This window comes from Acomys minous, assembly GCF_964271855.1.
Source record: "Acomys minous genome assembly, chromosome: 3".
NCBI lineage: Eukaryota > Metazoa > Chordata > Mammalia > Rodentia > Muridae > Acomys > Acomys minous.
This window is the reverse complement of record NC_140485.1, coordinates 79,721,490-79,740,117: the sequence shown is the minus strand read 5'-3', so window position 1 is coordinate 79,740,117 and position 18,628 is coordinate 79,721,490. Positions and strand designations below refer to the sequence as shown.

At 46.1% G+C, this 18,628-nt stretch overlaps 1 protein-coding gene, 1 long non-coding RNA gene and 1 pseudogene across 4 annotated transcripts in view; 2 read left to right on the top strand and 1 right to left on the bottom strand.

Moving 5' to 3' along the window:
* PIGU (phosphatidylinositol glycan anchor biosynthesis class U) overlaps window positions 1–1,209 on the bottom strand; it is an 80,136-nt gene extending 78,927 nt beyond the window's left edge. Inside the window, exon 1 of one of the 2 annotated variants that reach the window (XM_084775775.1) lies at window positions 1,012–1,209. In XM_084775775.1, coding sequence (XP_084631901.1) covers window positions 1,012–1,141 — 130 coding nt within the window. In that variant the 5' untranslated portion in view covers window positions 1,142–1,209. The remainder of the gene's footprint in view (window positions 1–1,011) is intronic. The other variant, XM_084775776.1, reaches the window with a different exon arrangement.
* Window positions 1,140–13,001, top strand: LOC311593802 (NADH dehydrogenase [ubiquinone] 1 beta subcomplex subunit 6-like; annotated as a pseudogene). Its single transcript has 3 exons — window positions 1,140–1,370; window positions 7,780–7,849; window positions 12,572–13,001. The product of its transcript is annotated as an NADH dehydrogenase [ubiquinone] 1 beta subcomplex subunit 6-like (transcript).
* Window positions 13,002–13,464: 463 nt separating this feature from the next.
* LOC311594223 lies at window positions 13,465–16,303 on the top strand. Its single transcript, XR_014777995.1, has 2 exons — window positions 13,465–13,698; window positions 15,613–16,303. It is a non-coding gene; the product is annotated as an uncharacterized lncRNA (long non-coding RNA).
* The last annotated feature ends 2,325 nt before the right edge of the window (window positions 16,304–18,628 follow it).

The window sequence follows — 18,628 nt, the reverse complement described above, 5'->3', positions numbered from 1 at the left end:
AGCTCTGTGAGCTCTGGTCTACAAAGTGAGTCCAGGATAGCCAAGGATACACAGAGAAACCCTGTCTCGAAAAAACAATAAATAAATAAGTATTAAATCAACCTGTGGTCCCAACCTAAGCCACATCTTTTCTACTCTGGGTATTTCACATCCTCAACTATTTCTTGATCCTCTCCAACCTGGAATTCCTCTTTTTTTCTAATCTCTTCCAAACTCAATCCTTCACTCCCTCGTTCTGGAAAAGAAAAGACCATTTACTCCAGGTCGGACACTAAAGAAATTATTATAAAGACTTGTTTGTCTCCTCTACTGGCCTGGGGCTCATCCAGCCCAATTTCTGTGTCTTGTTAGAGAGGACAGTATGCAATAGGTTTTGTGAAGAACATACACACATACATAAAAAAAAGACAAAACCAGCCAGGCTGCGCACGCCTTTATTCCCAGCACTCGGGAGGCAGAGGCAGGAGGATCTCTGTAAGTTCAAGACCAGCCTGGTCTACAAAGTAAGTCCAGGACAGCCAAGATTACACAGAGAAACCCTGTCTCAAAAAAAAAAAAATTTAATTTAATTTAAAAAAGAAGACAAAAACTTGACAGCGAGTCCTAGACTGACTGGGCAGACGTGACTTGCACAGGCACTCTTTCCCTCCCTCGTCTCCTCTCACCCCTCCACTATCGGCGGCTACTCGGGGCGACACTGCCTTGCAATCCCGCTGCGGGCACCTAACCCTCCACAAACCCCAATGCACACTCCGGACGTCCATCCTGCCGCGGACAGTGGGGGACACGCCCCCCTCGGATACCCATCTCCCGGGCAGTGGGGCTCACTCTCCACACCTCCTCCTCCACACCCCATCCTCCGCACCATAGCTCCGCCCTCAGCTCGCGAAGGACCCCAGGCGCGGGTCCGTCTCCTCAGAACCGCGCGCCAGTGTCCATCTTCTCCACCTCCAATTCAATTCATTGAGGCTGGGACAGCGCGGACCGACCTACTCTAATTGATGGCCTCACCTCTCTTCCAAGAGCTCAGTGGGGACACCACCTCCACCCTCTCAGAAATGAACTCGGCCAAACTGGAGCGAAACAAGGCCGCCCTCACGGTCACGGCCACCACAAGCACCAGGGCCAAGGGAGCCGCCATGATAACTGAGGCGGGCGCGCAGGCGGGAAGGGCAAAGGCAAGGCGGAAGAGCCTCAAGACTTGCGCGCCACACTGTAGTACCTCCGTCAAACGAGCGCGGCTGTTGCTGCGGGAGCCCGCCGACCTGAGGACTACCACTCCCAGAAGGCTTTGCGACGGGACGACGGAAAGCGGGATGTGTCAAACTTACAGCAAAGGTTTGGCCTGCGCCTCTGATAACGCAAAAGAAGTGAAGACTACTGCATTTTACTGAGATCGTGAGCAAACTTTAAGGAAATAATTTCATCCGTGCACATATTTTTAATGTTAAAATATTTACCTTTATATTTTTAAAGAGCGCGACTTGTGTATTTATTAGAGGCCAACCATCCTCCCGACACTGAGGAAACACTTTGGAGTGGTTAATTATTAGCTCTACGACCTTCAACAAGTTATTTAACCGAGGAAAATCAAAATTCAAGGCAGGATCTTGAGGCTAAAACCGTGAAAGGAGGCTGATTTTACAGACCTTCTGCTCATGCTTAACCAGCTTTCTTGCACAACACAGACACCTGGCCCAGGGATGATTCCCCTACTACGAACTGAGCGTTCTCACAATAATCAATTTCAAAATCAAGACGATTTCTCACAGATCAGTCTGACGGAGGCAATTCTTCAGCCGAGGTTTCCGCTTTCCAAATGATCCTAAGGTTGTGTGAAGTTGATAATAATAACCAGAACAGCTAATGTGGCAAATACTGCATATGATGCGCTTCTGTTTTTCTCAGATCAGGTTGGTTGCCTGAAATCCCTTCAGATGGGAGTGTTTGCAGCTGAGAAATCAGTAAACACTACAGGTCAGGGGGTTGGAGAGCCAGTTAATAGGCACTAACAGCATACCACTTCATTAGTTAATGTAGGAATGACTCTAAGGTAAATGCTTAAAAATTAGTTAGAGTAAAGCCAGGCGTGGTCCCAGCACTCAGGAAGGCAGAGGCAGGAGGATCGCTGTTGAGTTCAAGGCTAGCCTGGTCTACAAAGTAAGTCCAGGATAGCCAAGGATACACAGAGAAATCCCATCAACAAAAACAGTAATAATTAACTATACAAGGAAATTTTAGATCCATGAAGAAAATGGAACAGTGCATCAGTACATATATAACCACGGTTAGCAAAACTTACTGAATATTTTTAAATTGGTAGTAGGGTCTTTTGAGTGTTCCTAACACAAGTAATGTCTGAAGTCATATGCCAGTTAGCCTATATGATTACTATACATTATATACAAGTATTGGGTTGTCATTCTGTAACCCATAAATATATAAGATGTTTCCGTTAAAGATTTTAAGAAAAAAAATTTTTAAAGAGAAAAGGTGCATGATTGAGAATAACCATGGGAGAAGGGACAGTGGTGACGTAACAAGCTGGTTAGAGAAGACTGCGGGGCCAAACTGACGTTTTAGATGAGACCTACAGAATAAGAAACTAATCATAGCTCGCAAGCATAGGAACAGACTCAGAGTCAGGAAACAACAAATACATACATATATATATAAAATATATGTGTGTGTTTATATGTGTGTCTATGTGTGTGTATTTATATGTGTGTGTGTATTTATATGTGTGTCTGTGTGTGTGTGTGTGTGTGTGTATCAAAAAATAGGGCTAGAGACATGGCTCAGCTGTTAAAGGCTAGGCTCACAACTAAAAAGAGGATCAGCAGAGAAACAAGTATGGCCCACAGGAAGAGGAGAGCAGTTGTCATGGAAGGAGAAACACCTAAGAGGCGAGCAGGGGCCTCTAGGCTGTAGTTAACAGTTTGGAGACTGTTCAAAGTACAAATGATGTACCATTGAAAAGCTTTATTTCTTTTTATTTTCAGTTACCCTGGTTTTCAGAGACGGGGACTTATGTAGCCTAGACTCCCCTGTGGATCTGAAGAGTCCTTGACTGTCGGTTCCTCCTGTCCCTGCCTCCCCAGTGCAGAGATTACAGGCTTGTGCCACCACACTGGGCCTTTTTTGTATTTATTTTTGTGTTTTGAGATGAGGTCTTGCCAAGTACTCCCTGGCTGTCCTAGTCATCTCTATATGATTTAAAATGCCTCCACAGCCTGGTGTAGCGGCACATGCCTTTAAAACCAGCACTCAGGAGGCAGAGGCAGGCGGATCTCTGAGAGTTCCAGGGCAGCCCAGCCTACAAAGAGAGTCCAGGACAGCCAGAGAAACCCTGTCTTGAAAAAAAAAACCAAAAAAAACGAATTAAAACAAAAAACAAACAAACAAAACAGAACAAAAAAAAAGGGCCTTTGTATCTGTGGCAATCCTTTTCTTAAAGATACTTTTTAGTTTTGGTGGCGGAAGGGAGGCTGTGGAATGGTTGTGGAGGTCAGAGGCAGTCCCACCTCTGCCTCCCCAGTGCTGGGACCAGAAGCATGCCCCACCACACCCAGCTGCCACTGGGGAATTTTAAACACAGTGGTAGCAGACGTTTTCATCTGTGGACTTCCTGAGGTATGGAAGTATTTCATTTGATGCTAGGAATGACACTCCTTAGCATGCTCCTTAGCATGCTAAACACATGGACTGCAACTAAACTAATCCACTCTCCAGGGGTACACTTCTAAAAGGTCACCATGTCCCCATGCCTATTGGGGTGCTAGAGACTATAATGTGGTGACAAAACTGTGCCCTCTCTACCTTTATAGAACTTGAAGAGTTGGTTTGAGAGATATAAATCGGGTTTCCCCCCCCCCCTGAGACAGGTTTCTCTATGTAGCCTTGGCTGTCCTAGACTCAATTTGTAGACTCACAGCAACCATCCTGCCTCTGCCTCCTGAGTGCTGGGATTAAAGCTGTGGGCCACTACACATAAGTCAGGCTGGAGAGATGGCTCAGTGGTTGAGAGCACTTAAAGCTCTTTCTTCCCGGGGACCAGGGTTCAACTCCCAGCACCACATAGCTCACAACTGGCTGTAGCTCCAGCACCAGGAGAAACGATTGCGCTCTGTGCACATACCCACACAGGGACATCAACACAGACCCAGAATTAAAAATAAAACGGATCAGCCGGGCGGTGGTGGTGCAAGCCTTTAATCCTAGCACTCAGGAGAGAAACCCTGTCTCAAAAAAAACAAAAACAAAAAATTAGTTGGGGGTGGGGGTGATTCAATGCAGGGTTTCTCTGTATAACAACCATGGCTTTCCTGAAACTTACTTTGTAGACCAGGCTGGCCTCGAACTCACAGAGATCTGCCTATCTCTGCCTCCTGAGTGCTGGGATTAAAGCATGCACCACCAGGCCCAGAAAAACAAATCCTTCAAAACAAGTCATAAACAAAGATGGGAGGGGGATCAGGATATTAGGTGAATGTCAAAGTCAGCTCTGGCTCATTTCTCAAAAGCAGAGGGTGATGGGATCATAAAAGAAAACAGAAGGACACTCATCTTTGGATCCAAGATCCAAAGACACACTCTTTAACATGAGCTTATGTAGTCTGTACATTTTTCCTCCTAAAATATAGATGTTGGTATATGCATATCGCATTAGGAGAAGTTGAAGCCACCGTAGCATCAACTCCATAGTAAAGACTGAAAGGGTTGTAACAGTGAAACGCTTAACACGTATCCAGAGCCCAGCACACATCAGATGGGCTAATCACACCCTCTTTCTAAACATATTTTAAATTTGTATTATTTTACGCATATGGGCGTTTTGTCTGCGTGTATGTCTGTTGCACCACATGTGTGAAGTACCTGCAGAGGCCAGAACACGGTACTGGATCCGCAGGAAATGGAGTTCTGCACCGTTGTGAGTGGCCATGTGGGTCCTGGGGATTGAGCCTGGAAGAGCAGCCAAGTGCTCTTAACCGCTGACACATCTCTACGGCTCCTAGTTACATCATTTTAAAAGATATCTTAAAAGTTCTTTTATGTCTCTGGGGAAAACCATGACCAGCCATTATGAATGGAAGTGAGGTCCAAACTAGTGGTTCCGAAACATGGATATCGCAATATCCTTTTTTAAAAAAGCTCACGAGAGCTAAAACTCAGAAGAAAACAAAAGAATATCTTCACTTCGTGATCCCTAGTTAAGCGTTGCTTTCTTTTCTTTTTTCTTTTTCTTTTCGGTTTTTCGAGACAGGGTTTCTCTGTGTAACAGCCCTGACTGTCCTGGACTTGCTTTGTCGACCAGGCTGGCCTCAAACTCACAGGAATCCACCTGCCTCTGCCTCCCAAGTGCTGGGATTAAAAATGAACGCCACCACGCACAGCAAGCATTGGTTTCTATACTATAACACCAAATACGTGGGCAACAAAGGAAGAAATAAGTTGGACTCTTGCTGGGCTTTTCCTGGGCAGATGAGAACAAACGTCTATTTACCGGTGAGAAAACACCCAGGACAGAACAGAGAAACAGTTCCACCCAAGGCTAGCTTGATGAGCCAATGGATTTATAGGGTTTACTCAGAGGCTCGTGTGTGTGACCCAAAACAGCTGCATCACTGTAAAGCCGCACTCAGCGTGGGTCACAGCCTCCAAAAGCTGCATGGATGGAATGCCCCCTTCAGTTAATCTGCGCTATCTGCGGAAACACAGATGAATATATACGCAGCTGGGAGACTGGGGGTGGGGGGGAGGTGAGAGGGAGGGAGGACCGGAAACTTAGGTTAGAGTCTTTTATGAGGGACTGGCCACATGCCTGACCTTGAGGGTCGCCTATGAATGGCACAGCTGCTCAGATTAGTAGCTATTTTATGCCCTGTGAACAGTGTCCCATTATATAGACTTCATCAAAATTAAAAACAGATAACACCACAAAAATAAATAAGCACAGCCTACAGGAGGAGAAAATATCCGCAAATCATGTGTCAGAATTTATCCAAAACATGTAAAGGAAAAAATTTTTTTTTGTTTATGTGTATGTGTCCATGTGAGTGTAGTTGCGTATGAGGGCAGTTCTCACGTAAGCAAAAGGGTAGCACTGCATCCCCTGGAGCTACAGTTACAGAAGGTTGTGAGCTGCACAGTATGGGTGCTGGAAACCAAACTTGGGTCCTTTGGAAGAGCAGGAGATGCTCTTAACTCCTGAGCCGTCTCTCCAGCCCCTTAATTTTTACATTTATTTATTTGGAGTGAGTCAGTTATATACTATGGCATCCATATAGAGGTCAAAGGACTTGTGGGAGTCAGTTGTCTTCTACCATATGAACTCCAGGCATTGTGTTCTGGAGCTTTCCAGAGTGGCAGCAGATGCTTTTACTGTGGAGCTGCTTCGCTGGCCTAAGAATATATAAAGAGCTCTCACAACTCAATTATGAAAAGCCTTTTTTTTTTTTGGTTTTTCGAGACAGGGTTTCTCTGTGTAGCCCTGGCTTTTCTGGACTCACTCTGTAGACCAGGCTGGCCTCAAACCCACAGAGATCCACCTGCCTCTGCCTCCTGAGTGCTGGGATTAATGGTGTGCACCACCACATCCAGCCAAAAAAGACAAATTCTTAAATGAGTCAAGCATTTCAACAGACACAGCAGCAAAGAAAATACACAGATGGACATTCTCCACAGTTGAGTGGAGAGTGGGGTCTGACTTTCACACATACTCTGGTGCCTCATATTTGACCATGTCCCCTGGAGGGGGAGGCCTGGTGGCACTCAGAGGAAGGACAGCAGGTTACCAAGAAGAGACTTGATACCCTATGAGCATATACAGGGGGAGGAGGCCCCCCTCAGTCACAGTCATAGGGGAGGGGAGTAAGGGGAAAATGAGAGGGAGGGAAGAATGGGAGGATACAAGGGATGGGATAACCATTGAGATGTAATAAGAATAAATTAATAAAATAAAATTAAAAAATTAAAAAAAAAGAAAATACACAGATGGCAGATGAGCCCCCTCCCCCCCCCCCCCCCCGAAAGACACTCAGGCTCTCTGGTTACTGGGAGAGGGCAAATCAAAGTCACCGTGGCCTAACGCTTCATACTCACTGAGATGGCTGAAAGAAGAAAACAAGCAAAATAATACAGTCTGGCAAAACAAATGTCCATGTACATTGCAAGTGGAAACATACAATGTAGCCACTTTGGACAAGTATGGCAGTTCCACAACATGCTGAGTGAGCGATGGGCATGTAGCTCAGTGGTATGCAGCTCTTGCTATGTATCTGAGAGAAGCGAAAACATATGTCCACACAAGTGTGGACAAGTTACTCATAAAACCAAAGTAGAAATACACGCAAATTGGTACACAAAAGATCCTCTATCTATACAACGGAGCATAGCTAAGCAATGAACGTGCTGAGAGATGCCACAACATTCAAGAGCCCTGAAACTATTCTGCTAAATGAAGTAAACCAGACCACAAACCATCTGTTCTATAATTCCACTTACATGGCATGTTCAGAACAGGCAACTGTACAGGAGAAGGCTAGGACTTGGGGTGGCTTAGAGAGTAGGAGAGGGTGCGATCTCCTCTGCTCTCCCTCTTGTGGCACTGGGGTTAAACCTACAGTCTCTTCTCTCCCGCGTCCAGCAAGCCCTCTACCATTGAGCTGTGTGCCGGCATTATTTTCCCTCTTCCTTCTTCCCTCCTCTTCCTCCTTTTCTTTCTCCTCCCTCCCTTCCCCCTGCACCTCCTCTTCTTCCTTCTGCTCCCCCTTCTTTTAGACCACTCAGGCCTCAGCCAAAGGCGGCTTGAACTTTCATTCCTTCCGCCTACACCGCCTGAGTGCTGGAGGTACAGGTGGGAGCCGCCATGTCCAACTTACTGTGTGCGGAGATCACAGCCAGGACTTCGGGCATGCTCACAAGTGCAGTCTATCCCCTGATCGTCATTCCTAGTGCCCTGGAGAGAGAGATAGAGTGTGTGTGTGTGTATGTGTGTGTGTCTGTGTGTCTGTGTGTGTCTGTGTGTGTGTGTGTGTGTGTGTCTGTGTCTGTGTCTGTGTCTGTGTCTGTGCACGCGTGTGTTAACAGCAGCATCTTGCTACGAACCCTGAGGCCCCGGAACTCACTACGTAGTCCTGACAAGCCTAGGATTTGCAGCTATCATCCTGCTTTGGCCTCCTAAGTTTGAGATTACAGCCATATGCCACCATGACTGTTACTTTTTATTTTGAGACAAGTTTCCCAGGCTGGCCTTGAACTCTCAGTCTCCCCAGAAGCTGGGACTACAGGTAAGATAAAAACGCTTCTTTGTGAAGTAACCAAAATGCTCTAAACTTGGACTGTAGTGAATATACTGAACACCACTGAACTGAACCAGTTCTTTCCCTCTGCCACGTGGGCCCCAGGGATTGAACCCATGGTCAGGCTTGGAGCCAGGCCCATGCCTGCTGGGCCATCTCACTGGCCTGAGAATTTTTGTTTTAATGTAAACTCCTCCAGTCTTCCCTAAAAACTATGACTCACTACAGTAAACTCAGCCCATATTTCTCCCGGAAATCCTGATGTTGTGGACTCAGAATCCATACCTTAAAAAAACATCACACTGAAAGGCATATACACATGCCCACAAGTCTATGTAACCAAAGGATGAAAAGAGGAATAAGTCAGCAAACAGTGCTTACAATGGGCCATGTACTACAAGCGTTCTATATGTATAAACACTATTATAGCTGCTGTTGGGTCCCCGTTACCACATAAGGAAACCAAGGCACAAGTCTTGGGAATTTTCCCAAAGTCACATAGCAGGTGGCACAACCAGGATGTTTATGCAAGCTCTAAATCTTGTGGCTAGTTGCTGTGACTGGGAAAATGAGAGAAATTTGGTTTGGGTTGGGCTGAGGCATGTTGGATTGTTTTGTAGTTGGAGCTGGAGAAGAAGAGAACCTCACGGAAAGGAAACTGTAAACAAAGTGCGTCCTCTCCTGAGAAACTGAACATCCCAGATGATGGCTGAGCCACCTAGAGAGCAAGAAACTGAGGCTCTGAAACACCAAGTAAACAGCATGAAGCCACATGGCTGGGCTGTTTTTTTTTTATTTGCCACTTACTGAGCACCCAGGCACCACTGGACACTGTGCTAGGTGTGATGGGCACAGGACCCACCTGATACATTTTTGTGGATTCAAAATGGCAAACTGGTTCTGCTCATTTTCCAAATAAAAGCAAATCAGAATGCTGTTTGGGAGTACGTGGTGTTAAAAGAGAGACTAGACTGGGGAGCCAGACTCAGAGAAGTCAGGGTTCAGGTAGGCAACAACGCTGGCTCCCACTAGCAGAATCATCCTGATGGTCAACTTTTCCATCACTAGATAAGACAACTCGAATCACTCGAATTATTCACCACTAGAATAAAAAAACTTGTGCCCCTCGTTCAGGGCTCACTGTTCTTAGAAAGAGGACAATGGGCTTGACTGTGATCAGGCCCCGTACCTGCCTCTTAGCCATGTCCATGGCAGCAAGGGAAAAGGATCTGTGAGAAATTTACCACCATAGCCGATGAATAGCACACTCTGAAAGCAGTTAGGTGGAGTCAGTTCACTGAAGATGAATGATGTTTGATGCCCCATTGGGCTGGGGGTGGGGCAAACACTAACGATGGTGGTGTGAAGGGCACAGCCTTCCTATATTGGAGTCTAAGCAGACAAAACAATTAGGGTTAGTGATTAGACATTGGTGGTTACCGACCAGGAACACGGATAATGAAGAATGGGAGAGCTGTTTTATAGACTGACTGGGCAAGGAGGTGATGGCTCAGCTGAAGTCTACACGAGTAGTTTGAGTCACTGGTGTAAAATGTTGGAAGTGGTGTGCATGGGGTCAGGGGAGAAGGCTGAAGTCACTATGAGTTTGCAACCAGGGAGGCTGATGTGGTTGGAGTGATGGGAACAAGAAGGAAAAGGAAAACTGGACAAGTGGTCACAGTCAGATGGCCTTTGGGGACCATGATGCTAAGAAGTTGGATTCTTAACCTAAAAAGAATAGGAAATCCACTGTGGAGTTTCAAACAGAGTTGGAAGGCCATCCGTCATGTAGTCTGTCTTGGCTGCCTTAAGCTCAGATATCCTAGGACTGGAGTTACAGAGATCTGTGAGCTTCTGTGTGGCACGCTAGGGTTCCTGGGTCCTCTGGAATATCAGCCAGGGCTCTTAACTGAAGAGCCATCACTGCAGCCCCTATATAAACATTTTAAACACAACTAGAAACGTTACCTTCCCAACTGCCTAATAACCAGCTGCCATTATGAATGACAGAACAGCCAGCTAGGAGAAGGTGTTCATGACATCCCAACCATTGACAATTTTATTAAGAAAATAACACTAGCTGGGCAGTGGTGGCACACACCTTTACTTCCAGCACTCAGGAGGCAGAGAAAGGCGGATTGATATGAGTTCGAGGCCAGCCTGGTCTATAAAGCGAGTCCAAGACAACCAAGGCTACACAGAGAAACCCTGTCTCAAAAAACAAAAAAATAAAAAATAAAAAGAAAGAAAGAAAAGAAAAGACGAAAATAAGACCAATATACAAATGAGGCCTAAAATACACGTATTCTACCCTTGGGAAGCAATGGTACCTAGCCAGAGGTTTCAGAAATAAACATTTACAGGAACACATCAGATTTGAAAGACTGCTCTGCTAACAGCAAAAGCAGCTTTGACAAATTAACAGTCCAAGCTGGCAAGGTGGCTCCTGTCTGTGATCCCAGAATTTGGGCGGTGAAGGCAGGCGGAGGATCATGACTTTAAAGCCATCCTGGACTACACATGTAGACCCTGACTCAAAACAACAACAACAACAACAACAACATATACAACCCCTTGAATTAGGCAGAGAAATCAACCCAAACATAGACTTTCCAGATGTGCCTGAATGAAAAGGAAAAGAACTCGGCAAAACATCAAAAGAAACTAATAAACTATTGTCCCAGATACTCCGGAGGCTGAGGCAGGAGGATTGCTCGAGGCCAGGTTGCGCAACATAAAGTCAAGCAGATCACGACAGAAGTTAGGGTTGCTATGAAGGAAACCTTCGCTTGATGTACACTGACCATGATTTTTTCTCCAGGAAGCAATGAACTATAACAACTTGAAAATAAACAGTGCAAACAATAACAACAGTGGGAGAAGTGGGGGAGGGGAAGGTAATCAAATGGATTCTGGAGACTGAAGAAACAGGAAGGACCTGACCTAGTCCTGTGTATGTGTTGGGAAACAGGAGCCCAGAGAGTGACAGTGCCAGATTCAGGAACACACAGCAGACCAGTGGTGGCGCTAGACCCAGTCCAGGGTCCTACCAGCCTCCTAGAGGAGCAGCCTCCTGTTCCTAGGCCAGGGTTTCTGGTGAGGTTCACTAGAAAGCTCACAATTATTTCCTTCCTCAACCCTCCACCCAAATGTTTTAAGTCCCCCAACCCCCGGCCCCCACCCCCACCCCCGCACACCAAAAAGAAATATAGGAAAGGAAAAGAACAGACGATCTGGGCTTTCAGACTTATGTACTTCCTTAGGACGGACTTCAGAGACCCAGTGTCCACCGCTCTCCCAATTTCCTTCCTACTCTGCACCCACAAATGCCACAATTACCAAAGTCATCCTGTTAGGTAAACAGTGCTAAGTAAGATGTCATTATGCCGAAAGCCCAAAGCTGTAGCTTCGCTCCTCTTCTCCAGGCCTCTACTGGAACCTCTGTAGATCCCTAAGTGCCACAACCTCCATGGCTACAAACTCAGCCTCTTCCTTACCCCAAATATACGCATCCTTCTCTGCTCTGGGAAAGAAGGTACAATTCGTTGTCTTTGTTTGTTACCCATCTCCCCCTGTTCGCCCTCACCCTCCTCCAGGCCCCTCCCCCCCTCCCCCATATCCCCCCTCCCCCACTTTCTCTTCCTAGCAAGACCTTGATTTCCTTAGCCCTCATTCCAGGAATAGGACGTAAATGATATACTACATGCTAAGGCCCTACCATCATGACTGGTTGGGGGGCAGGGTGAGCACGTGACCCACAACAGGGCATTCGGAGCCAACAAAACTCACGTCTGAGATTTGGATGAGCCATCTGGGGAAATGGATTTACTCTTTTCTTTTGGATTTGAGGTTAGAACGCACCCAACCCCAAGAGCAGCTGGCAACCTCCTCAGCAAGCGTATCCAAGCATGTAAGACATGGCCAAAGTCTGAATGATTCTTCTGAGACACAGGGAGCCATCTGTACATCTAAATAGCTTTGTGACTTGCATGGACAGGAAGAACGAAGCAGCCCCTTGTACTCCTGTCCTACATGCAACAAACAAACAAACAAACAAACCAATTGCACTGTGAGTTAGCGGGTAGGCACTCTGCTACCTAGGAGATAAGTCTACATGGCAGCTAAATTACATATTCTCAGCTACATCCTGAAGAGAGGATGGGCAGAAAACCCCGTGCCTGGTGCTGGAGAGATGACGCAGCTATTGAGAGCGCTTCCGCTTCCGAGGCGCCTCAGGGTCGCTTTGCCGAGCAGGATCGCATGTAAGTGAGGGCCCCGGTACCCAGATGAGAGGCTGCGACTGCAGCAGCTGCGGGAGCTCAGGAGGCGATGGCTGAAGGACCAGGAATTGAGACCCCGGGAGTCCTGGATGTGGCCACTAGAGCGACTCTGGAATAACTTTTGGCGAGACGGGGCCCTGTGGAAGAACGTGTAAGGCATTATCAGTACAGTCTCTTCACTGTTTCTCACGCGCCTATACCTCTCTGGTTTATTCATCATTATGCCAAATATCACATGGCTACAAAACCATATGCCGTGGTTGAAAAGAAGCCCAGAATATTCCAAGGTGATACAATTCTGGAGTCGGGAGAAGTAATTCCACCAATGAAAGATGTTCCTGATCAACATCTTTGAAGAGCACTTACAAACTTAAAAGACTTGTGTAACAGCATGTATGTCCCTAAAGTGCTGTATTTACTGAATCTGTTTACTGGAAAAGGAACTAATAAAGTGTAGTCCCAGGGTGGGGGGGGGGGAGGGGGCAGGGGGAAGGGGAAGAGTACTTCCTGCTCTTCCAAAGGACCAGACTTTGGTTCCCAGCACCTTCAGGCAGCTCACAATTGGCTGTAACTCCAACTCCAGGGAATCTAATATCCTAATACCTTTTTCTGGTCTTCCTCAGGCATCTGCACTCATGTACACACACACACACACACACACACCTACACATAATTAAAAATAAAAAACCAAAATCTGAACAAACAAACTACGCCTCATTAGATCTGAGGACACCGCAGACTCATCTCTTGCCAGCCTCCCAAGGGAGGTGGGAGGCCCTGGGGAGAGGCTTTTCCTGTCTAACAAGCCTCCTCACGTTCTGGGACAACAACGACAGGGCACTCTGCCAAGAGCCAGATGAACTCTTGGGCCCTCAAATTTTCCAGATGTATCTGGGATTTTAGTTCCAACTACGAGCATGTCTTAAGTTCAAATGTCTGTTAAAAGGCCCAGTTGTTTGTTAAGGAGTCGGCTGCGTGTTCAAAGGAATGCTTTTGTTTTTGTTTCCAGCATTTCCGTGTGTTACGTGGCAAAGAGTTCCAGATATCGTCAGAAAAGGAAGTCGCGCTCCGTGCTTGAGTGAACTGCCCATCGGACGCTGTCTGTTTACTTTTGCTCTGTGAGTATCAAACTCCGGGAGGGCAGGGACTCAACTGACTCATCTCTGGGGACACCAGCCCAAGGCCTGAGACAGAGTAAATATTGATCCTGAGCTTCCACTAGGATACCTCTAGTGATGGGGATCTCATGGTGAACGGGGGGCAGCCAGCCCCTTGTCCCTGCTCATCCCTTCCTACTCAAGTGTCCACCCAGGTCCTGCAGAAGGGAACCTTCCTCAAGTACCAACTGAGCACCTGCTCGGAAGGAAGCACACAGGTCAAGGCTGGAAGTAAACCCGTGACACTGGTGCATCACTGACAGAAGTCGAAAGCGGCATGGTTAGATCTGAAATACATATACTAATCAGTCTTCTATGTCTGAAGAGAGATACCCCTGAATCTCTCTTCAGGGGTTTTGTTTTGAGACAGGTTTTTTTTTCATAGCTCATTGTGAATTCAAATTAGCTACATGGCTAAAGATTTGCCTTATAGAAGTTTTTCGGTTTCATGAGGTTCCATTTATTAATTGTTGACCCCAATTAAACTTTGGAAAAAAGATTTAATTATTTATTTTATGTGTGTAAGTGCTCTATTTACGTGTTCACCTGCACATCAGAAAAGGGCATCAGATCACACTATAGATGGTTGTGAGCTACCATGTGGTTGCTAGGAATTGAACTCAGAAGCTCTGGAAGAGCAGGCAGCACTCTTAACCACTGAGCCATCTCTCCAGCCCCAATTAAGCTTTTAAAATTGCCTCAACTGTTTAGACTTCGTTGGACGATACTTAGCTTAAAATAAATACTTAAGTTGGCATGGCAACATAAGATTTTAATCTCAACACTTAGGAGGCAGAGGCAGGTGGATCTCTGAGTCTGAAGCCAGCCTTGTCTATATAATGAGACTTTTTTTTAAAGTCAAATTATGTAGACAAATACGAAGTACAGTGTTTTTAATAAGCTATTTGAAGTAGCCTTCCTTTCCATTGAGAACTGGCTGTAGTACATTCATATGATTGGATATTACACTTGGTTCTCTGCACACTGATAATAAACAGTTTTCAAGATATAAGGTAAAATGAAAAAAGTGTGTAGAGCAATGTCCCTATTTGTATGAAAACAAACAAACAAACAAACCATTTGAGAGGCAGAGGCAGGTGAATCTCTGTGTTTGAGGCCAGCCTGGTGTACAGAGCAAGTTAGAGCCAAGATTACACAGAGAAATCCTGCCTTGAAATACCAACCAACCAAATGAACAAGCAAAAACAAAACAAAGGAAAACAAAAACAAGCGAGGGGCCCTGGGGATGTGGCTCGGCTGGAAGAGTGCTTACCTAGGATGCAGGAAACCCTGGTTCGGATCCTCAGCACCGAATAAAGTGAGTGTGATGTCAGAGGCCCACACTCATGAAGGGGAAACAAGACCAGAAGTTTAAGGTCATCTGTGGCTACATAGCTCAAGGTCAGAGGCTGGAGAGATGGTGCAGTGATTAAGAGTATTTATGGCTCTTGTGGAGGACCCGAGTTTGGTTTCTAGCTCCTACATCTGGCAGCTCCAGGGAAATCCAATCTCACACACACACACACACACACACACACACACACACACACACATTTAAAAATAAAATAAAAAAAATCTTTAAAAGGCAATAAAAGTGACCTTGGTTGAATTTTATATTTACACTTTTTGTTTGGTTGGTTGGTTTTTCAAGACAGGGTTTCTCTGTGTTAGCCTTGGCTGTCCTGGACTCACTTTGTAGACCAGGCTGGCCTCGAACTCACAGTGATCCGCCTGCCTCTGCCTCCCGAGTGCTGGGATTAAAGGCCTGTGCCACCACACCCGGCTTATTTACACTTTTCAAATTACACGATATTTTATGCAATGTTATAAGTAAATTGTTGCACTGTTTAATATCTATTTTAATCGATAATATAGATTTCAGGTGGCAGCAGAGTGAAGCCAAATCTCCTTCATGAAGACCTCAGGTTCCGTTTCCTTCCCCCAGCCTTCCCAAGGTCGCGGGGCTTGGAGATAGGCACCTGGGCACCGAGAGGCAACATCCAAGCACTTCCTCTTATCGCCTCGCACCCACTTGGCTTCCTGTTACCAGTGTTCTGGGCTGAGGACCAGAGCCAACTGATTATAGAGTCGTATTTCCAGAGGTCCCATCAACAGAAGGCTGGGGAGAGCCAGTCCAGGAAAAATGGGACATTTGGTCTGATTTCTTTATTCTTCTAGCTGCTCTTTCCCCCTCTAAGTTTCTCTCTGAGTCAGTTCAGGGGAGGCATCTGAAAACCCCACTCGACTAGATGTAAAAGGCGTCAGCGCGTCACTCCTTTAACTAGCCTTACAGGAGGCGTCTAAAAGCCGCGATGCTTCACTAAGGAAGACACAACACTGGACCTGCTGCTGCCGGAGAAGCAGGTGTCTGGAGGCAAAAAGACTTTGCTATTATTCTGAAGTCAGGCTGATGGGCGGCAACGCATAAGGGCCTAAGATGATGGGCCTTGGCGCGAGATGGGACGATCGTAGCCCAGTCTCGGCACTCAGCAGCTGACAAGCCTTTGTGCCTCAGTTTCCCAATCTGTGAGGTAGAGATAATAAAAGTAGCTTCTATGTTGGGTCATTGTGTTGCTTTAATGAGATATTACATCAAGTGTTTGGGGGCGTCATGTAGGTATATGAGCAGCTGTACCTGGGTGTGGGTACACATGCACAGTGGGGACATATATACGCATCACTATGTGTGGACCTCAACTCCCTTTGCTTTTTGTTTGTTGCTTTTGTTTGTTTGTTTTTCTAGACAAGGGTTCTCTGTGCAGCCCTGGCTGCTCTGGACTCACTCCGCAGACCAGGCTGGTCTCGAACTCACAACAACCCACCTGCCTCTGCCTCCCGAGTGCTGGGACCAAAGGCATGCGCCACCACTGCCCGGCCTCCTCACCTCCCTTTGTAATCACCCTTCTGCCCACCCTTGGACAACAATGGATCTGCTGTCTGTCAGTGTATGTAACTTGTCTGCTTTAGAATTCCATACAAGTGCAGTTGTACAATGTGTCATTTTTGTGTCTGCCTTCTACTGAGTACATTTAAAAAAAAAAATTCATCTAGGTTTGTGTCAAGCGTTAGAAGGCCCTTCCTTTTTCTTGCTGAGTATGAGTCTATTGCACAAACACACCACAGTTCTGTTAGCTGTCCATGCTAGATACTGAGAGCATGAAACTTGACTGAGTTTGAACTCTAGGAAGAGATGGCTGAGAGGCACAGACTGAAGGCTGAGACCCGCATCCAGACTTCACTCTCCTCAGCGGTAAACATACAGAATCAGATGACTTCTAAATGACTTTCCCATGAGTTCTCAGACTTTCAGGCTTTTCTTCCAACAGAAGGCTCACAGGATGGGGGCTGGGAAGATGGTTCTGCAGTTAAGAACCCTTTTTGGAGCCAGGCATGGTGGTGCAGGACTGCCATGGGTTCACGGGCAACCTCAAAGTAGAACAAACTGACAGGACAGATGTGATGCACAGCTTTAACCCTAGCAGAGGCGGCAGTTGGATCTCTGTGAATTCAAGAGTTTCAGGCCAACCAGATTTACAGAGCGAGTTCCAGGACAGCCAAGGCAGCATGGAGAAATCCTGTCTCAAAAAACAAACAAAACCAAAAACCTAAAACCAAGGCTAGCCTAGTCTGCTTAGCAGGTTCCAGGACAGCCAGGACTACATAATAGAGAGAGCCTATCTTAGAAACAAAGCAAAACAAATAAACATCCCAGGTCTCCACACAGACCAGGCACTAGTATCTTCAATGGCACATTCAAGAACAGCAGTCTACAGAGCAAATTAATTGCCGAGAACAAACTAAACATTTACTTGCCGGGGCAGATGGAAAAGCTTTACTCTAACAACACTATGACACAATGAAATGCTATGAAGCTGTTAAAAAACTAGGCAGAGCCGGGCGGTGGTGGCGCACACCTTTAATCCCAGCACTCGGGAGGCAAAGGCAGGTGGATCGCTGTGAGTTCAAGGCCAGCCTGGTCTACAAAGCAAGTCCAGGACAGTCAAGGCTACACAGAGAAACCCTGTCTCGAAAAACAAAAACAAAAAACAAAACAAAAGAACTAGGCAGAGCTCTATGTATAATTAGGGACTTATCTCCATGTTATATTATTAAATTCATTTCCTTTGATGTGTATAGGTATTTTGCCTGCACGTATGTCTGTGTACCATGTGTGTGCCTTGTGCCCACAGAGGACAGAAGGCGGTATTGGATCCCCTGAAACTGGAGTTAGAGTTGTGAGCCACCATGTAGGTGCTGGGAATTGAACCCATGTCCTCATGATGAGCATCCAGTGTTCTTAGCCTCTCCAGTCCCCGTATTATTGCATTAAAAAAAAAATAAGAAAATTCAAGGTCGACCTGATGGCACTGGGCTGTAATCCTAGTTATTCAGGACACTGAAACAAGAGGCTTAAAAGTTCAAGACCAGCTGAGACAATGTACAAACCCTGTCTTCTAAAAAATTTTTGTGGTGCTGGAGAGATGGTTCAGCATCTGACCATCCATTCCTCTGGAGGACCTTTGTTTATTTTAGTTCAGTGTAAACCACACCAGGTGGATTAAAACTCTCTATAACTCAGGTCCCAGGGATCCAACAGGCCTCCATGGACATTAGGCATGCATGTGGCATATATTTACACAGACACACATACAAATAAACCTTTAAAAAGAAATCTCAAATTTAAAATCTACGTGTAGTACACTAACACTTGTGTTTGAAAGGGGGAGGTTGTTTTGTTTTGTTTTGTTGAGATGGAGGTTTCTCTCTATAGCTCTGTAGCTCTGACTGCCCTGCAATTGTCTCTGTTGACCAGGCTGACCTCAGACTCAGAGCTCCACCTGCCTCTGCCTCCAAGCGCTGGCACTGAAGGACCACTGGCACACTGTTACAT